Raw genomic sequence first — 26530 nt, forward strand, 5'->3', positions numbered from 1 at the left:
CCCTGTATGCTTGTGGCATGTCAGCCTGCTCCCATCTGCAAGATGAGGCTACAGGTGTAAGCCATATTTTTTCCTAAGAATTGGGTTTGCATTTCTCTGACCCATGTCATGCATGCTTGTGGTTTAGGTTAGACAATCCCCTAATCTTTGTCACTCACTCTTTTGTGGTTCCATACAGTATCAAGAGACAAGCCCTTCAACCACCTGATATAATGGGCCCCTCTGTTACTGTAAGTAAGTAGGCATTCATGAAGGGATCAGACTTTGTTCTTCAACAACAGTAAGTTGTAGAGCTGATGACCAGTATGTACAGCAATATCTGAGATCAAAACCTGGCCCCAGAGAGAAAAGGCAGCTCCTGTGGTGGCCCTTCCTCATGATGGGAGGACTACATGCTCACTCAGGTATAAGCTGTTTAAGCATCAACCATCCAACAATGCATGCTAGGAGGAAATCCAAACTGTGTAAGAAGCTAGAAAGAAATGGGGATCCCAGGGGTACACTTGCCCCTTAAGCAAACTGATGGGAAGCATATGTGACTCAAACTGAGTACTTGCTACATTTAGTACAGAAGCTTCAGGATTTAAATTAAAACATTGAGAACTGGTACAAGAAGGTCAGTACAAAGCAAAGTCCTCCCAGTCAAAGGTTCTTCAGTTCACAGCAATGGAAGGATGCAACTACATGAAGAGAATAACTATTATGAAGTTTGGTACAGATGGGACACATATGACACTGGCACAATAAACAAGATAAACTCTATACATACATATAATTTACATACATTTTTTTTTATCAAGCCATGTAACATATCTCTTCCCTGCTGAACTGGAATTAATATAAAAAATGGTTGACCACGATGTTAAGTATAAACATTTTGTTTATATTCTAATGTTTAATATCAGTTCTGCAATACAAACCCTGACACTCAATAGACATTTTGTGTGTCCATACACCATCTTGGGGCAACATCACCCAAACAGATATCTGATTTAATGAATGTGTTCCCGATAAGTTAAAATAATTGTGTGCGCTCGGCACACATGGATTTCATGCAGTTATGCTTTTTCTTTCCTTCTTTTTCTATAACTAGTTAACAGTTGTTTCTTCCTTTTCATTTTTTTTCTTATTGCAGCCTTTGTTTTAGAAATCGGGCCTTTTTCTTTTGCCATCTGTGTGGGTTTCTTCTTGCAACTTTGCTTGACCCTGTACAAATACAAAACACACAGCAGTTTCAGAAAACTGGATATACTGTCTCAAAACTGTCTGGTGTTTTGATTTACTACAAGACATAATGCTATATCATAACAATGTGCTAGATATCAAAATTGTCTACAAAGTGATTATAAAAAACATTTGTGAGCCATGAATTTTAATAGTTATATAAACTGCTGTAGCTGAAATAGCAGACATATGCATATTCGCCTATAGCTGATCTTTGAAAGTGCCCTACGGTTGGATTCTCCTCCTTGAAAGTGACTACTTTATTCCTGATCTGGAACACCTACACTAAAGACGTGTATGTAACAGTGCATTCTGAATCATTCTATGCTCACTACAGAGGCAGGCCTGCCCCAAGTCACAGTTATTGACCCTCCATAAAATACTGGGAATGGCCTAGCAAACAGAAAATAAGAGAGACAAAATTATTCATCTATAAAACTCACTGAACAATTTCCTGCAAAATAAAACTGAAACAACTAGTCTGCACAAGGTCGACAGAGAAAGGGGAAAAAGGCCCACCACAGAAGGTGAACACTGGTATAATCATTCTACATACAGTTCATTGCTGTAATTCAATTCATGAAATAGTGGAATTAACCACAGACAAACATGCCCGACCAGCTCAATTCCCAGAGTTCTGTGGGTATATGAGCAAAGGTTAAATTCTTCCTAAGCGACACTGTACACTTGCTTCCTAGATGAAACAGGCAGACAGCCTACACCACCTTCAGTATTTTACAGCAGGTATATGTGAATTATGGCAAGAAATTTCATTGGCACATAGTCTAGCTACAGCCCAGTTCCTGAGAATTCTTTGAAAAGATAAGTGCCTAGTTGGAGAAATTGTTCTTTTTCTTATTTTTCTGTTCTGTTGTGACATTTGTTGCATTAGCTGGTGAGGTTTCCAAACAAACTACATGCTTTTAGGGGATGACTTGTGCACATCTAAAAAGCTTTTGTGACTGTGTGCATCAAAGCCGATTAAAAGATTGACATTTTGAGTTTTTCTTTTTGCTTTGGAGAGTCTCATCTTTTGCTTAATTTTCAGACTTATTCAGATTACACTAGACAAACCTGGAGAGGCAGTAGGACCATACTGCAAGCATGGCTGACACAGAATAAAATGGAGGCATCCAAGCACCCTCCACCTACAGGGCAGTCCCTTCTCCCTGTGAGGATGCATAAAAAGAACATTGTCAAGAGGGACACTAGACAGTGGAAAATTGCTCTGCTCTCCATTCTATATGCCTGTGGCTGCCTCAGTTAGGAATTCTGCTATCCAGTCCCTATTGGTGGTACCTATTTCTCTTGTCAGTCTTTGTTTAATGCATCTGCAGACTGACCCACCGGCAAGCAGCTAGTAAATCCTCCTGAAAAAAAAGCCATGCTGCAGGTACTCTTGAAGCTGCATTCTTAAGAATGTCAGACCTCTGTCCACAGATGGAGAGCCCTAGGTCAGGTAGACTAGCAAGCATGGCAGATTGGCTAAGAAAAGTCTGGATGGGCAGCTCTCTACCACTTGGCAATTCATATTCCTCACAGCTATGGGCAATGAAACTTCATATGACACCCACATTAGTGTCATATGGAATTTCCAGGATTTTAAGAGAATGACAGACGTTTTGTTTGTTTGTTTTGATCAACAGCAGGGGACTATGTGAAGCCATTCTCTGCCCGCTGTTGCCATACACACATACAAAAAAGGGGAGGTTCTCCAGCCAAGGATTTTCTTGAAGGAGAAAGAAGACAGTCTACACTACTCAACCATCCTCCCCAATGAGGTTCAACTCATATGACAAGAAAACTATTTTGTCATAGTCACCATTAGAGGATGTCTCCTTCAGCAAAACACCCTCCTTGATGACAATAATTTTTTGATGAAAGATGAGAAATGTCAGCTATAGTGGCCTTTTAGGCTTGGAGGAGCCAAAACTCAAGAAGGTTTCCTTTCCTTAATTTTTTTAAGTGTTTGAGGATATCTTTCTGGTAGTTCAACTAGAGCTAGTTTTCTAACCCTCAACCCAAAAGAAACCCAACCAGCTCTCAGCATCCAACATACCTACCAATATGTTAACACAAATCTAATTATGGATGCATGCTCATTTCCCTGAATATAGAAAAGTGTACCAATCTGACAGAAGGTCCCAGAACACTACCAAATAAAAGGGAAAACAAAATCATGGACAGGTTTTGAAAGAAGTTCTATGTCTTAGCCACCTTGACTCTGAGTTACAAAATTACAAAAATATCAAAGCAAAATATTTAAATAGCATATATACATGTAGAAGATTTCAGGATGAAATTTCTATGACAAATTGTGAGGCTTGTCCAAATGACTTAAAGTATAAAGTATGGCTACAGCATGGATGAGGCAGCATCTAAGGCAATCACTACATAGTCAGTTGTTAGGTGACATGCTTGGCTGAGGAACCAGCTATTACCAGAAGATGTAAAACAGGAGTAACTCAATGCACCCCAGACAAGGAGTTCAAGAACCTGACACAAGAGAGATTTAAGAAGTTGGAGGAAAAATACAAATGGGTGGAATGGTAAAGCATGTTTTTTTCATCCATCATCCATCCATAATACAGAAAATATCCTTATGTGTTTGGCCCTTTCTGCATCAGGTAAAGAACAAGAAGACATTTAAAAGCAAAAATGGCAGGGGAAGAAGGAAAAAACCAAGGCAGAAGAACTAGCATAAACAAGATGTGGGCAAGGAGGAACATATTTACTTATCTATTTATAATTTGTTAACTAGGCAGGTGGATTGGTCCAAAGACCCTTTTCAGCCACAACTCAGGCACAGAGGCTAAGCTAGCTTGTCAATATGACAGATTTAGACTATATTAAGCCATAAAATATATGGGGCTAATTCAGTCTGAATTAGCCCCATATATTTTATGGCTTAATATAATTATTCAGACCCATGTCTTAAAAGACATTCAAAATACACCGACTACTGTAGCTAAAACATGAAATAAATCAAAAGAATTGTCTTCATAAAATATGTACCTTTAAATGATGAACACCTAACAACAGCATATTTAATCAATGGATTGAAAATAGCATGGCAAGGAGTAAGGGCAGTGTTAAGTCTATGCATTGGTGGTTTTATCTTAGCCAATGTCCCTGAAGCATTTACAGGAGGATTCACTGAATTTCTTGAAAACTGGCAGGGAATCTTGTACATGATTTCAGAGTGGAGCTTATTCTACAGTCCAGAAAAGGCATATTCTCCCATTACTGTTAAGTAATATGGTGCTGTCTTGGTTACTTCTAAAATAATACGTCCGTTCCCTGATGGGTATTTTCTTTTTAGAAAACAGATGGGATGGACAGAGGACTTGTAGGGGCAGTACAGTATGGACTGGCAAAGAATACGTACAGAAGAGGAAGAAAGGCAGTTAGGAAAGGGAGTTCACTGTTTCTAATGTGGATCATTGTAAATACAGCACCCAAAGCTGATTTCCCCAAAGTGGCACCTCCCAGAATGCTTTCACATTGTTTTGGCTCTTCTGAGAGATTACAGTTATGTGGGCAGTGTTTCATGTTTAATGGATGTTTTGTCTTTTTCTGATGCTTTTGCAAACATGGAGTTAGTATATATAAGTAAGGGGGGGTGTGGGGGCAAAGTCTCCCATGTGAGGGGTACACAGGGGTTGCAAAACACTATTTTAGTGATTTTTCCCCAAATGTTCTAAGGGTGTGCAGGTGGATTGGATACTCCAAATTGGCCCTAGGTGTGAGTGTGTGCGCCTTCTGTGGAAGGTTGGGTGCCGGGCTGGCAACTCAACACCGTAAAACTCCACTGCTAACCATGAGCTGACAGGTGATCCGCTGTGGTGACCCCTAACCCTGGAAAAGCTGAAAGAAGAAGAAGAAGTTGTTCTAAGGGTGTGCATTTGTGGAAGTATGATCAGCAGGACTATGTTTTTTGGCTTTCGTATTAATTCTGTTAAGGCAAGAGTGGAGTGGCAGAGACAGAGGAGGAGAAGCAAAGGTTTCAGATAGGCAGTCCAGTGGCAAAAGGCAAGAAGTGAAAGAAACGACAGCCACTGTGAGGACAGAGAAGAAAGATTTGGTGACTGCAGACTCAACTACTGAATGGATTGAAAATCCTGGCAGGAGATATAGGAGACAGTTTACAGTATCTGTGTGTGTGTGTGTGTGTGTGTGTGTGTGTGTAGTAGTAGATCCATGCTACTGCCTTTTTTTGCTATGGGTTGACCCAATTACTCGCCAGTTAGTGGCCCCTCACGCCACCATTCCCCAAGGCCCACCACCATCGTGAGATATGTCCTAGATCAGGTGGGGTCTGATGCCCACCAAGGCAGGTTAAGTGGCACCATAAAATGTCACACTAAGTGATGAAGGGTGTCACAGTGCTTTTGGCAATGGTGGTGGCTAGTGTGCAGGTGGAGGCACTGCCTCTCTACATATTGATGTATTTTGTAGGCTGCTGTGTGCTATGAGATGTGGTCTAGAGGCATCAACAATGCCTGCATGCCTAGCTGGAAACTCCATAACAGCATGTCTCCCCAACCCTCCCTGCATAGATGAGCAGGCTAGACCTCATTATTCCTATCATCCCCATGCCATCTCCAATAGGCATCCAATCCACTCATCAAACTTGGGTTGCCTGTATCATAGTCAGGGCTTTATCCTTCTACACAAATGGAATTGGATGAGTGGATGCACATTGTGGTGAATGTAGGCACCAATGACTTGCTAGAGGAGACAACTGAGGTAGACACAAGTAGGGTCAGGTATACGGCAGAGATGCCAGGCTAGAGAATTGGAGGGCAGCATTCTCAGAACTGTTACATACTCTAGCAAACAGCATTCTGAGGAAGGACAGGATGCAACTATAATGGCAGCAGCAATGGACATGGAGAGGTTGGTATTAAGTAGAGGGAAAGAGAAACCTAGCAGAGACTAACTATTCCCAGAACAAGCTGAAGCTTAGCCCATAAGGGACAAAAGTGCTCAGAGCTGAATTATAAACTTGCATCTCAATAATCACATCTTTGAATTAAGATGGAACAGGGTGCCACACAAGCAAAACCCAGACATAGTTACTATGGAAATGTAGAAGAAAGACTGATAGACAATACACAGAGGGAACAATAAACACTACAGATAAGTGTTTGAGAAACAAGCAAAAAGAACAGAAAGCCAATATTGCTGCATGGGAATGTAAAGTTAGCAGTTAAGGCAAAAAACAGTACACAACATGAGAAAGGGTGGGGTAGGAGCTACACTATAAGTAGGTAATCAGAATGGAAACAAAGGAAGTGAGGTCAGCAAAGGCATGAGTAGGAAGGGAGTTGACAAAAGGAAAGCAAAGATTTATCAGATATACAGTAAAAAGGAAGACATGAGAAAGACACACCTGGTCAGGCTTAGTGCAGGAAGTAGGTAGATCACAGATAACTGGAAAAAACAGATGTACTGATGAGTACCAAAAGTCTTCAAAGAAGGAAAGTAAGGTGAGTATGCCATAATGGGAGGGAGGTAGGGCAAAGTGGCTCAGTGAGTAGCATGGTCTCCTCAAAGCAAGATGCTCCCTTGGTTCACTTCTCGTCTGAGGTACCTTCTGTGTGGAGCCTGCAGGTTTTTCCTGTTTATTAGGCAATCAGTCTACAGATCATCAGAAGCCTAGCCAATATACCATATTTAAAAATTACCTTCTGTTTCAAGGAAGGAAACACAAGATGCATAGAGGGGGAGAATTTGAGGCTATCCATTCAATTATCTGAGTTTATGTTGCAAGAATCAAGGGTGCTACTCTGCTTAATTATCTAGTGGAAGCAGTCTGTTTATGAGTTGGGAGACATGTTGGAATGTGAATCTATCACACAAACATAGCTTACATATCTGCTGGTGATGGTTTAGCTTCTTTGATAAAGGTTCAGTTCCTTTTTTTCTGCACAGGTTCTCTTGGGTGCTCTGGTGTCTTCTCACATTGTAAAAATATGTGGAAGGCAGACTGGCAACTCTAAATTATCTGCGATATGGACAAAAGGCAGATGGCAGCTTTTCATAGGACTGCTACAGGAATCAGATGTGATTTGACAGCAGTGTGTGTGTGTATATGGATTCTGCTACTTTTGTCGAATGGTGTTTTGGTCAACATCTGTTTAGTTGACCCCACTTGGTCGACTAAATATATGGCTGATATCTGTCAACAAAAATAACAGATCATATCTTACCTCTGAAGTGACCAGATTTTCAAAGAATGTCCAGATTTTTGCATTTTAGTTTTGGTCTGTTCCTTTAGTTTGTAAGAGCAATATTTACAAATTGTGCCTATTTTTTGAACTTTGTCCAGATTTCTTGCTCTAAGACTTTGAAAGATATAGATCGGATGACTCTTGAAAGTTGTTGAATTTGTCCCTTCCCTGAGAATTGTGTGATCTTGGGGTTGGTATATATAATTAGCAAGGGGTATGACAGGTACAGCCCCCATATGCAGGGTACAGGGGGCTCACCCCTTGAAAACAAAACAAACCAAAAAAAAAAAAAACATTTTCTTTTCTTTTTTTTGTCTTTCAGTTTTTGCGTGTGCCAAGATTCATTCTTGTATGCGTAGTAGCGTGACAACATACATAATTAATGTCGATCATTTTTCAATATTATGGACGTTGATATTAGCGCCATGTAACAAACTTATTTATATGCATACACACCTACATACATACATATACATTCATACATATATATGTGTATATGCATGTAATATATTGGTAATGGAGTGCAATTGCAACCTTTTTTGTATGCACCAAAATTACATGATCTAAATGATCTATCATGTCTGTCTTTCTAATGCAATCTTAGTTCAGCAAAAGGTCAAAATTATCCACTTCACCCTTTTTTGCTGTTAAATGGAAAAAAAATCTGACTTGATCTTTGCACTGCTATTATGCCTCATGCAACATAATACCATGACATCAATATAAGTAGTTAATAGCATGTGTAATGTCTGTGTTTTTCTGTACCTAGCACACCGCATCACAGATCTCATTTTGGAGCAGTTGCCAGTAACAACCAAGGAGCTCTGTCTCAGAGCCACTGTTGCTTCTTGGAAATGCAGTGGTACTCACATGCTTACTATATTTACGAAAACAAGGAACATCTTTCCAAGCTCCTATAGCTCATAAACAAGTTTAGGGCAACAGCAATGTTGATCTATAAAAAGAACAAACACCCCCTTCCCAACAAGATTCCAATGCTAGGATAATGCTGATTGTGTTTCGCCTTTCTATGATCTCTTTATTTTTGGAGTTAACTGCTGACACGATTGCTTATGCCACTTATTCATAGTGAAATGAGATGCCCCTTGTCAGAAAGGTGCGATTCTCCGGAGAAGTAGATGTGCAGAAGGAACTTAAATGCCTCTAAATAAAACATGTTGCATATTTTATTTGCAGACCATTATCATCTCTTATTCATGGTCAAAGGAGATGAACCTAGTCAGAAATGGGGTTTTCTGTGGATGGTGTAGATGTGTCAGAAACTAAAACAAAGTTGCTTATTTTATTTTTAAGATATTTTCTATCACTTATTAACCATCAAATGAGATGTACTTTTTCAGAAAGTGGTTACTCTTGGGGGACAGCTTAAAAATAGTGTCTGCTGTGTGTTCATAGTCAAGTTATGCACCCTGTTTTAGGAAGAAGTAGTTTGTTATGGGGGGAGAGGCAGCAGCAAGAGACAGAGTGAGACTGTGTCTGTGTTTGTATAAGTAAGGAGCTGACCTTCTTCCAACAAAAAATTAAGGGTCACGTATTTTAATTTTAAGCTAACTGTATAATTTGCTCACAGTGAAAGAGGGTATATCTTCTCAAACAGTCTGTGTATAGAACTGGATGATATAGTTCCCTACCTGAAAAAGAATTACTCTGCATTTTGCTTTCAGTTTGCACCTTGTTCACAATCAATGGACAGTCTCCCTGTGTAAGATGGTTATTCTGGCAGCTATTTGTAGGAAGGATAGGTAGATTTTTTAACTCTCTTCTGATGCCTTCTTGCATACATATGAATTATGGGCGCAAAATATTTGGAAGGAAATCACAGCATATAATCCTATCTGATATCAGTGATTCACTCCACAACACAGATTTCTGGCATCAGATACAGATGATAGTAAATCTGTAGTTTTCACACACAGTAACTGAAGACAAATGGTACTGCGGTGGTGGTGCTGCGGTAGCGTTGTCACCTCACAGTAAGACGTTGTCCTGTTCGATTCTCAGCTAGAGCGTCTTCTGTGTGGAGACATGCATGAATGGGCATACCTTCATTGAAGGTTGTGCGTCAGAGCTGGCAATTCGGCACGTAAAAATCTACTGCCAATCGTTAGCGGACCGGAGTTCCGCTGTGGCGACCCCTAACCGGGAAAAGCCGAAAGACACAACAACAACTGAAGACAAATGACAAATACGTTAGCTTCAGACATGTGCATGTCAATGACAAGAGCAAACTAGGCCTCTAAAATCAGTAAAGACAGGTTGCTGACAGCAGTAACCAGGTCCTTTCATGCAATAAGAGACCGGCAATAAGTTGATGAGATAAATTAGATCAATCAATGTAATTTTATTAAAGACAGGCCAGTGCAAAAGCACATCAAACCTCTCATGTTATGGAGGACACAGGTGTCAGTCATGGAAGATAGATGAGAAACAATATAAGGGTCAGAAGGCAAACAGCTCAGCAGTATTACACATTTCCTTGACTAGTGATACTCTAATACGAAATATTCCTCTGAACATGTACAGTAATTCTCCAGCAAATATTGATACAAGCATATGTGTGAGGCAGTCAGCCAATCAGAACCCTTTTATTTCACAGACATTTTAGATTACATTTTGCTGAGACTGAGAATGATGGTAGTGAACACAGGATATCAGTATTCTATAAAACTAGTACATACAGTAAAGAGGTGATGAAAACAAACACCATCCCAGTTCTCTGACATTTCATCTTGGAAACCATTACATCCCTCTGATTTCTATGTCTTCTTGGGCATGTACCTGTTAACAGGGTTAATAAAGAAGTAACTACTACATTCAACAAACTTGCTCCCATCAATGCATATCTTTCATCAGTTCACGAGTAGTACATTGCTCGTGAATGTCAAGATAGTTTTCCATTTTGTAAAAAACATTAATAATGAGTTAAAATAATCCTGTTTTGCTCCCTCCCCCGAAAAGACAAATCTGTGCTCATTAGTATATTATTTCACATACAGTACACCTTTACTGACTCTGAACAAGTGATGGGAATTGTCAGATACTTTCCTGGTATATATATATATATATATATATATATATATATATATATATATATATATATATATATATATATATATACACACACACACACACACACACACTTATAAGAACTTGAGCTGTACCAGCTATTTACAATTACACAGACATATGTGAGTACACAAACACAGCGAATATATCCACATGGTCCCCTCAGATTAAGATGTTTTAGACATGCTATAGCTCTGATAATGAGGGCATAATTAAGACATATCCTGTCTCTTTGTATTTGTGGAAAAAAGTGAGCATTTAGAATGCTGATGTCACGCAGCAGTATATCATGCATATAATACATATCACTTCTGGGCATCACACCATACACATAGGCTGTATGCTGACTGGCAGGATTTTAGTTCTGCTTTCAGGTTTATGTTCCGGTTACATTTTTTTTAATTATAGAGTTAAAAAATTCTGTTTAGAATTCTAATAGGAGCTGCATTAGTAGGGTGGCAATACAAGTCACATTAAGGTTTGCACAGAATATGATGAAGCATTTAGATAATTATTGTATACTAGACATAAAGGCTAGGACTGTGATAGTGAGGGTCGGAACTTTGAATGTTGGCAGTATGACTGGTATAGGGAGAGAGCTAGCTGATATGATAGACCGAAGGAAGGTTGGTATATTGTGTGCAAGAGACCAGATGGAAGGGGAGCAAGGCTAGGTGTATCAGAGGCGGGTTCAAATTGTTTTATCATGGTGTGGATGGGAGGAGAAATGGCATAGGCATTATCCTGAAATAACAGTATGCTAAGAGTGTTTTGGAGGTGAAAAGAGTGTCGGATAGAGTGATGTTTATGAAGGTGGAAACTGATGGTGTAATGATGAATGTTGTTAGTGCATATGCTCCACAAGCTGGGTGTGCGATGGATGAGAAAGAAAAATTTTGGAGCGAGTTGTATGAAGTGGTGATGACTGTACCTAAGGGTGAGAGACTGGTGATTGGTGCAGATTTCAATGGGCATATTGGTGAAGGGAACAGAGGGGATGAGGAAGTGATGGGTAGGTATGGTGTTAAGCAAAGGAATGGTAGTGGATTTTGTGAAAAGGATGGACATGGCTGTGTTGAATATGTATTTTAACAAGAGGGAGGAGCATAGGGTGACATACAAGAGTGGAGGAAGATGCACACAGCTGGATTATATCTTATGTAGAAGGGCCAGTCTGAAGGAGATTGGAGACTAAAGTGGTGGCAGGGGAAAGTTTAGTTAGGCAGCATAGGATGGTGGTTTGTAGGATGACATTGGTGATCAAGAAGAGGAGGATGAGTGTGAGGGCAGCACCAAGGATCAAATGGTGGAAATTGAAAAATGGTAATTGTGAGGTGATGTTCAGGGAAGAGTTAAGACAGGCACTGGGTGGCAGTGAAGAGTTATCGAATAGCTGGGTAACTACAGCAGAGCTAGCAAGAGAGATGGCTAGAAAGGTGCTTGGTGTGACATCTGGAAAGAGGAAGGAGGACAAGGAGCCCTGGTGGTGGAATGAAGAAGTACAGGAGAGTATACAGAGAAAGAGGTTGGCGAAGAAGAAGTGGGACTGTCAGAGAGATGAAGAAAGTAGACAAGAGTATAAGGAGATGAGGTGCATGGCAAAGAGAGAGGTGGCAAAGGCTAAGGATAAGGCGTATGACGAGTTGTATAAAAGGTTGGACACTAAGGAGGGAGAAAAGGACCTGTGCCGATTGGCTAGACAGAGGGATCGAGCTAGTAAAGATGTGCAGCAGGTAAGGATGATAAAGGATAATGAGGGAAACGTACTCACAAGCGAGGAGAGTGTGTTGAGCAGATGGAAAGAGTACTTTGAGGGGTTGATGAATGAGGAGAATGAGAGGGAGAGAAGGCTGGATGATGTGCGGATAGTGAATCATAAAGTGCAGTGGATTAGCAAGGAGGAAGTAAGGATAGCTATGAAGAGGATGAAGAACGGAAAGGCTGTTGGTCCAGATGACATACCTGTGGAAGCATGGAGGTGTTTAGGTGAAATGGTAGTGGATTTTTTAACTAGATTGTTTAATGAAATCTTGGAAAGTGAGAGGATGCCTGAGGAATGGAGAAAAAGTGTTTTGGTACTGATTTTTAAGAATAAGGGTGATGTGCAGAGCTGTAGTAACTATAGAGGGATTAAATTGATCAGTCACAGCATGAAGTTATGGGAAAGAGTAGTGGAAGCTAGCTTAAGAAGGGAGGTGATGATTAGTGATCAGCAGTATGGTTTCATGCCAGGAAAGAGCACTACAGATGCGATGTTTGCTTTGAGAGTGTTGATGGAGAAGTACAGAGAATGTCAGAAGGAGTTGCATTGTGTCTTTGTGGATTTAGAGAAAGCATATGACAGGGTGCCTAGAGAGGAGTTGTGGTATTGTATGAGGAAGTCGGGAGTGTCAGAGAAGTATGTAAGAGTGGTACAGGATATGTACGAGGGTAGTGTGACAGAGGTGAGGTCTGCGGTGGGAGTGACGGATGCGTTTAAGGTGGGGGTGGGATTACATCAAGGTTCAGCTCTGAGCCCTTTCTTATTTGCAATGGTGATGGACAGGTTGACAGATGAGATCAGACAGTAGTCCCCGTGGACTATGATGTTTGCAGATGACATTGTGATCTGTAGTGAGTGTAGGGAACAGTTGGCGGAGGAGACCCTGGAGAGGTGGAGATATGCTCTAGAGAGAAGAGGAATGAAGGTCAGCAGGACTTAGAATATATGTGTGTGAATGAGAGGGAGGATAGAGGAATGGTGAGGATGCAGGGAGTAGAGGTAGCGAAGGTGGATGAGTTTAAATACTTGGGATCAACAGTTCAGAGTAATGGTGAGTGTGGAAGAGAGGTGAAGAAGAGAGTACAGGCAGGATGGAGTGGGTGGAGAAGAGTGTCAGGAGTGATTTGTGACAGACGAGTACCAGTAAGAGAGAAAGGGAAGGTCTACAAGAGGGTAGTGAGACCAGCTATGTTATATGGGTTGGAGACAGTGGCATTGACAAAAAGGCAAGAGTCAGAGCTTGACGTGGCAGAGTTGAAGATGTTAAGATTTGCACTGGGTGTGACGAGGATGGACAGGATTAGTAATAAGTATATTAGAGAGTCAGCCCAGGTTGGAAGGTTTGGAGACAAAGCCAGACAGGCAAGATTATGTTGGTTTGGACATGTGCTGAGGAGGGATGCAGAGTATATTGGGAAAAATATGCTAAGGATGAAGCTGCCATGTAACAGGAAAAGAGGAAGGCCTAAGATAAGGGTTATGGATGTGGTGACAGAGGACATGCAGGTGGTTGGTGTGACAGAGCAAGATGCAGAGGACAGGAAGAAATGGAAACAGTTGATCTGCTGTGGCGACCTCTGACGGGAGCAGTTGAAAGAAGAAGACTAGACATAGACCTGCTAGATAGGGGATTTCTTAAAAACACTTGTAAAATTTTAACTAATTAGATATTTCTGTTTATTCATAAAAAGGAAGACATGTAACGTGTCAATATTTGTTAAAATGCTGTGAGGTTTCCAGACTTCAGAGCCCTACATAGGAAAGAGGCAGATGGATTTAAGAGTAAATAAGACCTAAATACGACTGCATTAGTTTTAACTAACCTGACAGAAATTGCAATGGAGATTTGGGACAGAACAGTTAGACGTTTGTCATATAAGTGAAAATTGTTCCCCTATTATTATTTTATTTTATATTATTTACTTATTTGCATTTGTTTACCTGCAGGTCTACTAGGCCACAATGAGCCCGTTTTCAGTAGAGGCCCGGGGAGAAAAGCTCCAAAAAACAAAACATGATAAAGTTACAGAAGCAAAATACAAAAATCAAGCAGCGATGGTACACAACACTACATTACAAAATAGGTGATACAATAAAACAGATAATACTAGTTATACAGATGTTAGATTTTAAGTATGCAAGCCAAACAATAATACAACTGATGACAAGATAATAGCAAATGAGTGAACAATACAGTATTACAGTTTTGCAGCAGAGAGATAAAGATGGAAAGCAGCAGATTAAAGATTCTGAAAGTAAGGTTTATCCTTAGAGCTACTGCTATATACGCTTCAAGAATGAATAGAAGATATGGTAGGTAACTGATATAGTAGATTGTGTGTGGCTGGGTGGCACATGTTGGACTTAGTAAGTTGGAAGCACTGAATGTATATATGAGGAGTCTGACCCATAAGTGAGATGAGGAGGAAAAGCAGGAAGGCTAGGAATATATATATTTTTTAACAGGCAGTGCTGGTACATCTACATAGCCAATGGGAGAACAGGTGTTGTTTCAGCAAAGTCTTAAAGCATTCAGGGTTGCTAGTCGACCTAATTGAAGGAGAGAGAGCATTCCATAGTTTTACTATAGCATATGGGTAACGTATCTGACTGGCAGAAAGGTTAGGTTTTGCTACATTAAGGAGCATCTGATTGACTGATCGCAGAGGTCTATTTGGGTGATACATGGTGAACAGAGAGGAGAAGACAGGACAACTAGAAGGCTTATAGATTAGCTTATGAGCTGTGGTTAGTTGCAAGTATGTTAAATGTTGGGGAAGTTTAGCCAGTTTAGATGTTGGAGTGATACGCAGTGGTGGGAGGAGGGTTTGGTTCAGGTTACAAACTTTGTGATTCTATTGTAGCATGAGTCCAGTTTTGATTTAAGACAGGATTGTATATTAGTAAGGAGAGGTGCACCATAGAGCAGGAATGGAAGTAGAAAGGAAGAGGAAGGGGATAGTCTTGCTGCATAGGTGAGGAAGAGTTTGTGCCTGTACAGGCCGCCTAGTTTCTGATGTTTGTTTTTGATGTTTGTGTTAATATGCTGGTCAAAAGTTAGGCGTTTGTCTATGATGACCCCTAGAAGTTTCATATGTGGAACTACTTCAAGGCAAGTGTTGTTGGGTGAGTTGATGGTAAATTCATTTTTGGTTAGGCGTGTTGTGTTTTGGGGGATGTATAACATGAGTTTGGTTTTACTGGCATTTCGGGCTAAATGGCTATTATACATCAAGTGTAAGTAGTTCTGAAGTTCACTTGGCCATGCAGATGATGGTGGAGTAATCTGCATATTGGATGACATTAGCATGGGTTATGCTGGTATGGAAATCATTAATGGATATGCTGAAGAGCAGCGGACCTAGTATGGACTCTTATGGGACTCCAGTGTTGATGTTGAGGAAAGGAGAGAGGGATTGGTGCCATCTGGTTGCTTGCTATTGATCTGTAAGGTAGTTGGAAAACCAGCCTAGGGTAGGGGGAGATATGCCTAAATTGGAGAGTTTGGTCAGAAGAAGCAGGTGGGAGAGAGTATTGAATGCCTTGAAAATGTCAAGAAATAGTGAGGAGACAAGGTATCCTGAGTCTTGAGCATGGTTGACTGTATCCAAGAAAGATATAAGTGCAGTGGTGGTGCTACGACTAGGTCTAAATACATGTTGGGTTGGGGAGGGGAGGTTGTGGTGTAGTAGATAGTTAAATAGTTGGCTATGGATACATTTTTCCAGAATTTTGGAGATGGGAGAGAGGATGGCAATTGGACAGAAGTTAGATATATCATTATTGTTTTCACCTTTGTGGAGAGGGAGGATAAATGCTTTTTTCCAGATGGTGGAAATGAAGGACTCTTGAATGGATCTGTTTAGTAGTATACTAATGGGAGAGGCTATAGCATCTGCTGAGTTTTTGAGGAATTCTGGTGGTAAATTATCTGGAGCATTTGATCCAGGTTTAAGTTTAAGCAGGAGTATTTTTGGTGGAGGTAGGTATGGGTATGAGAGAGAAGTTTGGTCTTTTTGTAGCAGATGGGTCTGGGGGGAGTGGGTTGATTAGTGGAAAGTTGGCAGTGAGATAGACTATATTGTTTTTAAAGAATGAGTTAAAAAATTAGGCAGATTCAGCTGGGGCCATGTCTGGATTAGGGGAGGGATTATTGCTTTTGCCTGGGTATAACAGAGTTTAGGGACCTCAAGAACGTTTTAGGATTTTGCATATTTTTGTTAGAGCAGTTCAGTTCTTATTGATGCAAGTCAGAAAAAAATGAGCAAAATCAAAATGTAATGCAACAAAATACAAAAAACAGATAACACGACAAATGCACAGCAACACATATAACAAAATAAAAAAACACAGAGGATTCAAGATGAGTAACAGATCATCAATCAATGACACTTCTAAAAAGAATGAGGTACAAATGAAAAGAAGAAATGAAGAGGGGCACTAGGGGTGAGGAAGGAGCACATATTCTGGAGGGTTAAATGAGAAGGTGAATATATGTAATATTAAGGGTGAAGAAGTTGGTTCTCCTCCTCCCTAGTCTCTTGACAGTAGCCTTGTGACAGAACGTAAAACTGACATTTCTAAGTTAATCATTGGAAGGCAGAAATGTGCCTGTATAATAATGTTTTCCGGCCAATATGACATTGGGAGAACATTTACCAAAAAGATATTCTACGATATATATGCAGTAACAGAAATCTGTAAGAAAGAAGGCACAAGGATAAGTTTTGTGGATATTTTACTATTGCCCAGCAGACTAGTGGAGTGAGCAACACCATTAGGAGACATGCTTACACCATGTAATAAACATTGCTGTTTGTGAATATATGACAGGAAACAGAAGCTACTTTACCAAGGACAAATATCATCTTTGTCACACTTCCAAGTTTACCAGATGGTTAGAAAATATTACTGCATCTAAAAAAAAATCCCACTTTCCATATTATCTGTGAAAACAGATTTACTACTTCCATTGTTTAAGAGTCTGACTGACCAGTCCTGGAGTACTGAGTATGTTTTTGTATTCCATCAACTGAATGATATTAAAACATTAGAAAGAGTCAAAAGATTTTACATTCAGCAAATTCTGTTATGCAGGGGGCTCAAATCTGCATACAGGCTGAAATATTTGAACTTCCACTCCATTAAACACCATCTTTCAGTGGAGACTTAACAGAGGCTTACTAATGTTTAAAGGATGATGCCCTTCAAGCCATAACAGGCATTTATACCACAATGTATGGCTATAAGGACTAACAACTTGTTAATCAGGGCAGATAGATATTTCAGACAAAAACACAGGAATTTTCCCACTACTGTATTAATAGCATTTGGAATAAGCTTCCACTTGAAGCTAGATAATCTGTTTTTCTACACCATTCTAAAAACTCATACAGACCAATGGTTTGAAGATACGTCTGTATGACTAAAACCTCTTATGACATCCTGAACCTAGTCAAAACATTAAAACATTTAATATTCTAAATGTGCTAAGTAAATATCTACCTATAATTCCAAAAACCTATCTGAATACTTTTTTTTAGAAAATTTTAAAATTTTGTTTGGAAGTGTACCCAGCACTCATTGCAACTATATAAATAAATATCCACAACCTGGCATAAACACCAGACCAAAACACAAGGGGTATGGAGAGAGGAAGTAGCTACTGCATCAGTGATCATTTGGACATCTACTGTTATAGTAAGTTTACTTACACAACTGTACTATGTTCATCATATTGTTCACTGCTGCAGTAGCCTTAGCTACATGGATAGATTACCCTAGCTTACCACATTTGAGGGTTGGAAAAGGAAGGGTCCAGAAGCCCCTGGAGAATGGTCCTTGCAAAACATGATCTAGACCTAGAGAAGGAATCAAGCTTATAGTGCTTTGTAACATTATGTACAGAGGATCAAGATGTAACTTCTATACTACTCCAACCTATGCCAAAAAGTGACAGATGAAGCCTGCTGCCTGCTGTGGTGAGTATAACAAAAGGCAATAGCCCAAGATATCCAGCTGGAAACAGTCTGCTTTAACACACAGGTTGTCCCTTCTCTTTATCTTCACAAGAAATGAACAACTGATCCAAAGATCTGAAATATTTAGTTCTGTCAAGATAGTACCTGAATTGTCTGTGGACATCCAAGATACGAAGTATCTTTTCTCCATCATTTTTGGGTGCAGGAAAGAAAATGGAGGGATGGACAGTTTGGCTTAAACTAAACTCGGATACCACGTTAGGCATTAAAAAAAAGGATTAGTTCTCAAAATCCACTCCCTAGAAGCTCTTTTCAGCCTAGAGAATGCTGACGTCTGTACAGTCACTGAGACATGATTTAAAGCCATGGACAGCATACTGACAATGCAAGGTTATAATGCCTTCCACACATTTAGACCAGCTACTATACAGACAGGGACTAAAGTTGGAAGTGTCTCAATTTACATCAAAAATAAATATACCTCAAGGCTGGTCAAACAGGACAATGCACTTGAGCTACTCCATGTTCAAATCACCAAAGGCAATATCCAATACCACTTCCTTGCAAGTACAGGTCCCCCTCTATGACCCAGAAAACCCATACCATATTTTTAAACTTATTGGAAACACTCACCATCCAACCCAATACCATATTCATGGGCGACTTTAATTACCCCACTATTAACTGGGAATCCTACATGACACATAACATACAGCCAAAGAAATTCCTGGATTTTGTAAACACAAACTCCCCGGACCAGACTGTTAATACACCAATCAGGGATGCTGCCATACTGGATCTGGTTCTCACTTATATGGGAGAGTGCTGCACACCTCATAGTGTAATGTCTTCCCTGGAAAGGTCAGACAACAAAATGGCCTCCTTTGAAGTAAAAATAAAACCTGGACCTCCAGCTAACCCTGGAATATTCAGGAACTACTTTAAGGCTAACTTCCTGCTATTAAGTGATAACCTGGCAAAATTTCAAGCTCCATAAACCCTGAGAACACTGCTGCCTATGCAGAACTGTTCACAGAAACCCTGTAAAAGCATGATGATGGCTGTATAGAGGCAGCTGTACTCCCAAGATGTAATACAGAATTAACAAAAAAAAAAAACAAGCCACCCTAACATAATCACAAAATCAATAGGCTGTATAACAGGATGAAGAAAATCATGGCAAAAATTAGGGGGTGCAGTACCCAGTAAGATAAAAGCACTCGCATCAAACTAAACAAACAACTCACAGGACATATAAAGTCTACCAAAGCCAAATTTGAGGTAAATTTGGCCTTCCAGAGGGCAACCACAAGACATTCTTTAGCTATGTCTACAACCTCAAAAGGCAATATACAGTTGTGGCAATATGTTTATTCACAAAACACTCTGGATACTCTTGACATATATTGGTTACAAAACACTCTGGATACTCTTTCACATGTAATGGTTAAGCGCTTTCATCTGTTGTGATACAGACTTCTTCAGAACCATAATTACAAGCCAAATGATGGTTTAAATACTTAAATTAGGCGCCAAAAAATGCACTCAATCCATTTAAAGACATACTACAATATTTAAAAACATACTCCAATTTTTTAAAACCTATATAAACTGTGTACATATAATCATGACTTTATATATATATATAATACAAATACGCATTACATGAATGACAATAATTATAAAAATATATGTACTGATGTATACTAAAATATATGAATGTATTAAAATATATAAAATGTATATACTGAAGTATACTCATTCTAAAATAAGAAAAGGTTTTATTTAGCTTTAATTTAGTTGATTGTATTAAAGAAATGAAATTATTTTGTAGAAGGCTACATTTGGCCTTACAGTTTGAACAACAAGAAGGAAGTGACAAACCTGTACAAACACATGAATTAAAGAAAAAAAGGTCATATATTCCTATTATGAATCCACAAATAGCTAATTATGAAAAGATGGTTTATAAGGATGTATATTGGTTAAATAAAAGCATTAAAACAGGAAGCATGTATCAAAATGTTTTCAAGGATAATCTAACAACGGAAGAGAGGTTTTGTTTGAACCAAATTATATGCAATAAGGAAAACGAGACAAGGGGGTGGTATAGTTTTATATAACACATTTGATTATAATACAGCTATTCACAATATATTATATACCTCTGGAAATTATCATGTAGTTTCCATTAATGAGATCAATATAGGGTACAAGAGGATAGATTTAGCTTTAGAAGAATATTTGATAGATAATAGAGTCACTTATGAAGTGTATTCTTTTATGAAAACTGAATATCCAGTTCTGGCTAATATTATAGGCATACCTAAGGTTCATAAGTGTATTAAAACCCCCCCTTTTAGACCTATTATTTCAGGTTCAAAATCCAAAACGTATAACATGGGTGTTGTTATAGATAGATGGACAAAACATGTTTATGAGAATCTAACCCATATTAGGAAGGATTCCTGGAACTTTTTGAGCAAACTGACTCCAAGTATATGGAATAAGGATCTTACTTTTATAACCATTGACGTTATAGACTTGTTCTCGAGTATACCTAAAGAAATTGGATTAGAGTTTTTTAGTAATAGCTTGAGGAAGTTTTCTAATATGAGTTGGGATAAAGTATGTTTAGTTACAGACATGATGGGGTTAGTGCTTAATCACAACAATATATTTTTCCTAGGTGAATTCTTTAGACAGACCAAGGGTGTTGCAATGGGGGCTTCCTGTGCCCCTATTTTTGCAAACCTAGTTATGGTAGAATGGGAAACTGAATATCTGTTTAAGAGTATATATTATTCTAATATCGTTTTTTACACCCGATATTTGGATGATATTTTTATTTTATGGAAGGGCACCAAGGAAAACATCTGTTCCTTTATTGAGTATAACAATGGTACAACAGAATTTCTCAAGTTCACTTATACCATCAGTGATGAGGGTATTGCCTATTTGGATACCTTTGTTAGTCACAGTAATGAAGGGTTTGCATCTAGAATTCATAGGAAAACAACTTTTTCCAACGACTATATTGAATTTAGTAGTAATCATCCTCCACGTGTTTAAAAATGTATTCAAAGGACAGTGTATTAGGGCTGCGAGAATGTCCTCCACTAAGGAAATTATGAAAAATGAGATACAAAATATACATAACATGTTTGAAAATAGAGGCTACCCTCAAAATTTGTTGAATGATGTTGTTGGATATGTATACAAACATTGGGGTACCAAATATCGACCCTTATTGGGTAAGATATCTAAAATAAATAACAATAATAATATAATCAATACTGCTTTGGTTTGTGAGAAAATTAATAGAGTATGTGTTTTAATGTATATACCCCATTTGCACAATATGTTAAGGAGATAGTTAAACGACATTGGGAGGTGATTACAGCTTCAGAAAATATTAGGACAATATTGGGAAGCCATCCAAATTTTGTATACAAAACAGCACCTAATATAAAAAGGATACTTGAACAGGCAGTTAAAAATCCAAAAAAGAGACACACAGGAACGAGGAAATGTGGATCATGTAAACAATGCAGGGTTATTAATGAAGCGTTGTTCATAAGACTAGAAGACATCAATAGAACAACTGTTAGATGCAGGGCAGGCAATTGTAATACCAAACAAGTGGTTTATCTAGCTACTTGTACAGCCTGCCCTGCATTCTATATTGGAAAGACTGAGAGACAGTTAAAGAAACGAATATATGAACATTTATATAAGATCCAGGTTCAAGACAAAAATAATGCCTTATTTAAACACATTAGTGATAAAGGTGAATTACACAAGTTTAAGTTTTCTATTATAGAACAAGTGGATAGTTTGATACAAGGGGGGAATTGGAAAGGTATTTTAGCTTCAAAAGAAAGTAAATGGCAGATGTTAACCAATGCCACCAGCTCCCCGGGTATCAATGAATATATTAGTATAAAACCTTTTCTTATTTTAGAATAAGAGTATACTTCAGTATATACATTTTATATATTTTAATATATTCATATATTTTAGTATACATCAGTACATATATTTTTATAATTATTGTCATTCATGTAATGCGTATTTGTATTATATATATATAAAGTCATGATTATATGTACACAGTTTATATAGGTTTTAAAAAATTGGAGTATGTTTTTAAATATTGCAGTATGTCTTTAAACGGATTGAGTGCATTTTTTGGCGCCTAATTTAAGTATTTAAACCATCATTTGGCTTGTAATTATGGTTCTGAAGAAGTCTGTATCACAACAGATGAAAGCGCTTAACCATTACATGTGAAAGAGTATCCAGAGTGTTTTGTAACCATTATATGTCAAGAGTATCCAGAGTGTTTTGTGAATAAACATATTGCCTCAGTTCGAGCTGTGCTGTCTATCTTATCCTGCACCAGATTTTGGGTTCTGTGTACTGAGTTCTTGTACTCCTTCTTTTGGAATATACAGTTGTGTGCATAGTTCAATGTAAACGGAGTCACCTATACTGAGTCAGAAGATACAGAAAACCTACTAGCTGACAAATTTAGGTCCAACTTTACCCGCCTTTTCTCCTTAACATTAACTCAGGAAATACCATTAAATATAATTCTTCCTGCCATCACTAGGGAACATGTCCTTAATGCTCTCTCTAAGGCCAATAACACTGCATCAATGGGCCCAGGCAATATCCCAGGATGCCTTCTAAATAGCATGAAACATGACCTAGCAGGCCCTCTGGAACTGATATTTAACCTCTAAACAGGCTTCATGCCTCCTGAACGGAGAACAGTAACAGTCATCCCTCTGCACAACGTTAGGCAATCTACAGACCCAGGAAACTACAGACCCATAAGTCCCACTAGTCTTTTATGCAAAGCCATGGAAAAAATTATCATGGAAATGATCAATAATGATACAGTAAACCTCCAGACACAGGAGCCAACCCAATTTGGTTTCGTCAATGGAAGGTCATGCCTCCTCAACCTGGTGGACTTCTTTGAGAAGGTCACAAAAGCAATGGATGAGGCAAAATGGTTCACACTGCCTACCTTGATCTGGCCAAGGCATATGACAATACCCCACTCAAGCACTATTGACAAACTCAAGAGTTTAAGTACAAACCCATATGTCACCCAGTGAATAGCAAACTGGCTCACCGACAGGACCCAGTAATTTAGAATCGGATAGCCCACCTCTACAAAGAGGCTAGTCGCAGGTGGAGTCCCTCAGGGATCGGTCTTTGGACAGCTCCTTTTTGGCATCAACTTCTCTGAAGTCCAGGCCAATGTCAATGGTCTCTGGCTGACTAAATTTGCAGATAATTACAAAGTAAGAGCTGTCATTGAATCCCACATTGACACAAATGCTCTCCAGGAAGGGCTGACACAGAAACAACTAGTGTCAGAACCATGGACTAATACTAAATGCCAAGAAATGCATAATAGTATCCTTCGGGAAGTCGCCCACCCATGGTAACTATCATATTGACAACACACTCCTTAGGGTTGATCCAGCAGTCAAGAACTTAGCGACACACATAGACAGTAATCTGGCCTTTGACCATCATGTGTCTACAGTACTGAGGAACTCATTCTATGTTGCTCAACTTATAAAAAAAGGTATAGCACCTAGGTCCAAGGAAGTCATTGTTCCACTGTATCTGGCATTCATCAAGCCTATTACTGAGTACCTAACCAGGCATATCCAACAAGTGGAACATCCACAGAGGTTCCTCACTAACAGAGTACAGGGCATAAGTAAAATGTCCTATGCTGACTGCCTCAAGGCCCTATCCCTGTAGTCTGTCTCCTATAGGTTGTTGAGGGGAGAGCTATATCTGGTATACAGGGCATTTTCAGACCCCACTCTGATGATCCTTCTGCAAATCCACAAAACAAACAGCACCAGAATTACCTGTTCTAAAGATTTAAACCTTGCCTCCTGTGGTATAAATAGGATCTGCTGGAGAGACAGGTATGCATTCCAAAGACAACCTCATCTCTGGAACAGGCTCCCCATCCATGTGAAGCAGAGTTCCTCCCTAACCCAATTCAAGTGTAACTTGGACAATTGGATGGGGAACAGGACATTCATCCTTGGCATGGCACCTATGTCTCTAACAGACACAAGCAACCTATAAATGGTTCATCTCTCAAGCCCCTGCTTATACTTATCAAATGTACCAGAACTTGTCAGAGATTTGAGATGCATGGTTAGACTTAAAAAGGCCCTTGTGGTCATTAGCCAAGTAAACACCTATGAACATATATGAAACCTTGTACCTGTGGAAAATAGGATAGGGTTGGCGCAACTCAGATAACCTTGCAAAGGTCACAATAATGAGTAAAACTGTTTTCCATGTTAGGAACCTCAGGTTAGCCAGGTTAGTTGTTTCAAATGGAAACAACTATTACCTTCTCTAACACAAAATTAAGATCCCAGGGAGGGGCCACCAGTATTTTTGGTGGCCTCTTATGCAAAAAAATCTAAAATATTTTGACATGAGAATGCATTGAAAGAGGAAGATCTATGGGATGACATGCTGAAATGGCTGATAAATGAACCTTGATAGAGGAGAAAAAAAGAGGCCATAGCATAGTAACTCACAGAAATATTGTAAAACCAGAAGACAACTCACCCTGAATGGGTGCTTGTTATGTTGTTGGCACCAACTAGAAAAGGTTTTCCATTGGCTATTATATGATTTTCAAATAGCAGGTTTTCTTGCCTCCATTACTACCTGCTGCACATCCTCAGTTAACAGGCGCCTAAAGGGAATTAAGGCCCTATCATCCAGGTAATCAGTTAAAATTAATTTGTGTCAGGCTGTGTCACACATCCCTGTTTTTGTGCGAGTAGATCCAGTCTGTGAGGAACCCTGTGGTAATTGCCACTGGCCATTTCCAAAAGAAGGAAGAATCATGGTTGTCTGGGACAGAAGGGAGGCCCCACAATAATCTTGGGGATTCATTCTGAATCTTTAGAAGTAATTAGGATATTAGTGGAAAGGGTAAAAAGCATACAAAAACATTCTTGTCCAAGTAAAAAAAGGCATCTTTCCTCCAGGCCTTCTTGCATGAAGCCCTGGAGTAGAATCTTGACAGCTGATTGTTCAAAGAGGAGGCAAAGAAGTCTACTTGAGGAACTCCCCACAGAAGGATCAAATCTTGGAAGACGCCCTGATCTAGTTTCCATTCATGAAGGTCTGCCCTTGTTCTGTTCAGTTTGTCTGCTACACAGGTTTGCTCTGACAGAATGTAGGAAACCTGTAGAGCAAGACTGTGTTGTAAAGCTATATTTGAAGCTAACATGGCTAGTCTGCAGAGGACGTACAACCTGGTTTCCCCATGCTTATTAGTGTACCAGATAACTGTGGTATTTTCTGTAACAACCTGAAGTCCCAGGGACCAAAGATGATTCAGAGAGTTGAGTGCCTTGATTAGGGTAAGCATCTCTTTTATACTTGTGTGCTTGTATCCATCCTTGTTGCTGCACACATTTTTCCCTCCTGAAACTGCTCCCCAAGTTAAGTTTAAGGCATATGTGGTGCCTGACTACTTTGGAACAGGGAGGGAGAAGGGGAGACCTGGATTTAGGATTATCTGTTGTTTCCATCAAGTTATTTCCCTTCTGACAAATCCCAAGATTTGAAAAGACAAGGGGTGTTATTGCTGGGACCAAAGAGACTTCAGATACCACTGTATCTTCCTCATGTAGATTATGGACAAGGGTATCACTGAAGCCACGAAACACAAAATCCTGAGATATTCCCTTTAAGTGACTGAAATATGAGTGGAAAGCCATAGAAATAGATTTAGGTATAGTTCCATTTTTTTTTCTTGTGGAAGAAAAGTTCTTTGAACTGCAGTGCCTAGTTCACATCCCAGAAGCACAATCCTGTGAGAAGCAGTCAAAAAAAACTTTTGAAAGTTCTCTTAAAATCCCAGCTTGTGTAAGCAATGTCTCACCCAAGACAGAGATTCCTGACACTCTGAAAAAGACTCTGCCAAGATAATCAAGTTGTCTAAATATGGAAACCGTGTAGCATGCAATGATCTACAAATGGAATTAGACACTTTGTGAACACTCTTGATGCAGTGGATAGTCCAAAGGGTAAGGCAGAGAACTGCTGATGTGATACCAACATATAAAACTTTAAGAAATGCCTAAAGTCTGGATGAATAGGAATGTAACGATAACTATCGTTTAAATGTAATATTACAAGGAAACTCAAATCAGGAAGATGATGTA

The 26530-nt window shown here is 39.2% G+C and overlaps 1 protein-coding gene across 1 annotated transcript in view; it reads right to left on the reverse strand.

The window, feature by feature from the left end:
* Nucleotides 1–746: 746 nt before the first annotated feature.
* Nucleotides 747–26530, reverse strand: part of ZCCHC4 (zinc finger CCHC-type containing 4) — a 1048879-nt gene continuing 1023095 nt past the window's right edge. The window contains exon 13 of the mRNA XM_044062164.1: nt 747–1206. Coding sequence (XP_043918099.1) covers nt 1059–1206 — 148 coding nt within the window. The 3' untranslated portion in view covers nt 747–1058. The remainder of the gene's footprint in view (nt 1207–26530) is intronic.

Source organism: Protopterus annectens, chromosome 2.part1 (assembly GCF_019279795.1).
Source record: "Protopterus annectens isolate FY-2018-M chromosome 2.part1, PAN1.0, whole genome shotgun sequence".
NCBI classification, from domain to species: domain Eukaryota; kingdom Metazoa; phylum Chordata; order Ceratodontiformes; family Protopteridae; genus Protopterus; species Protopterus annectens.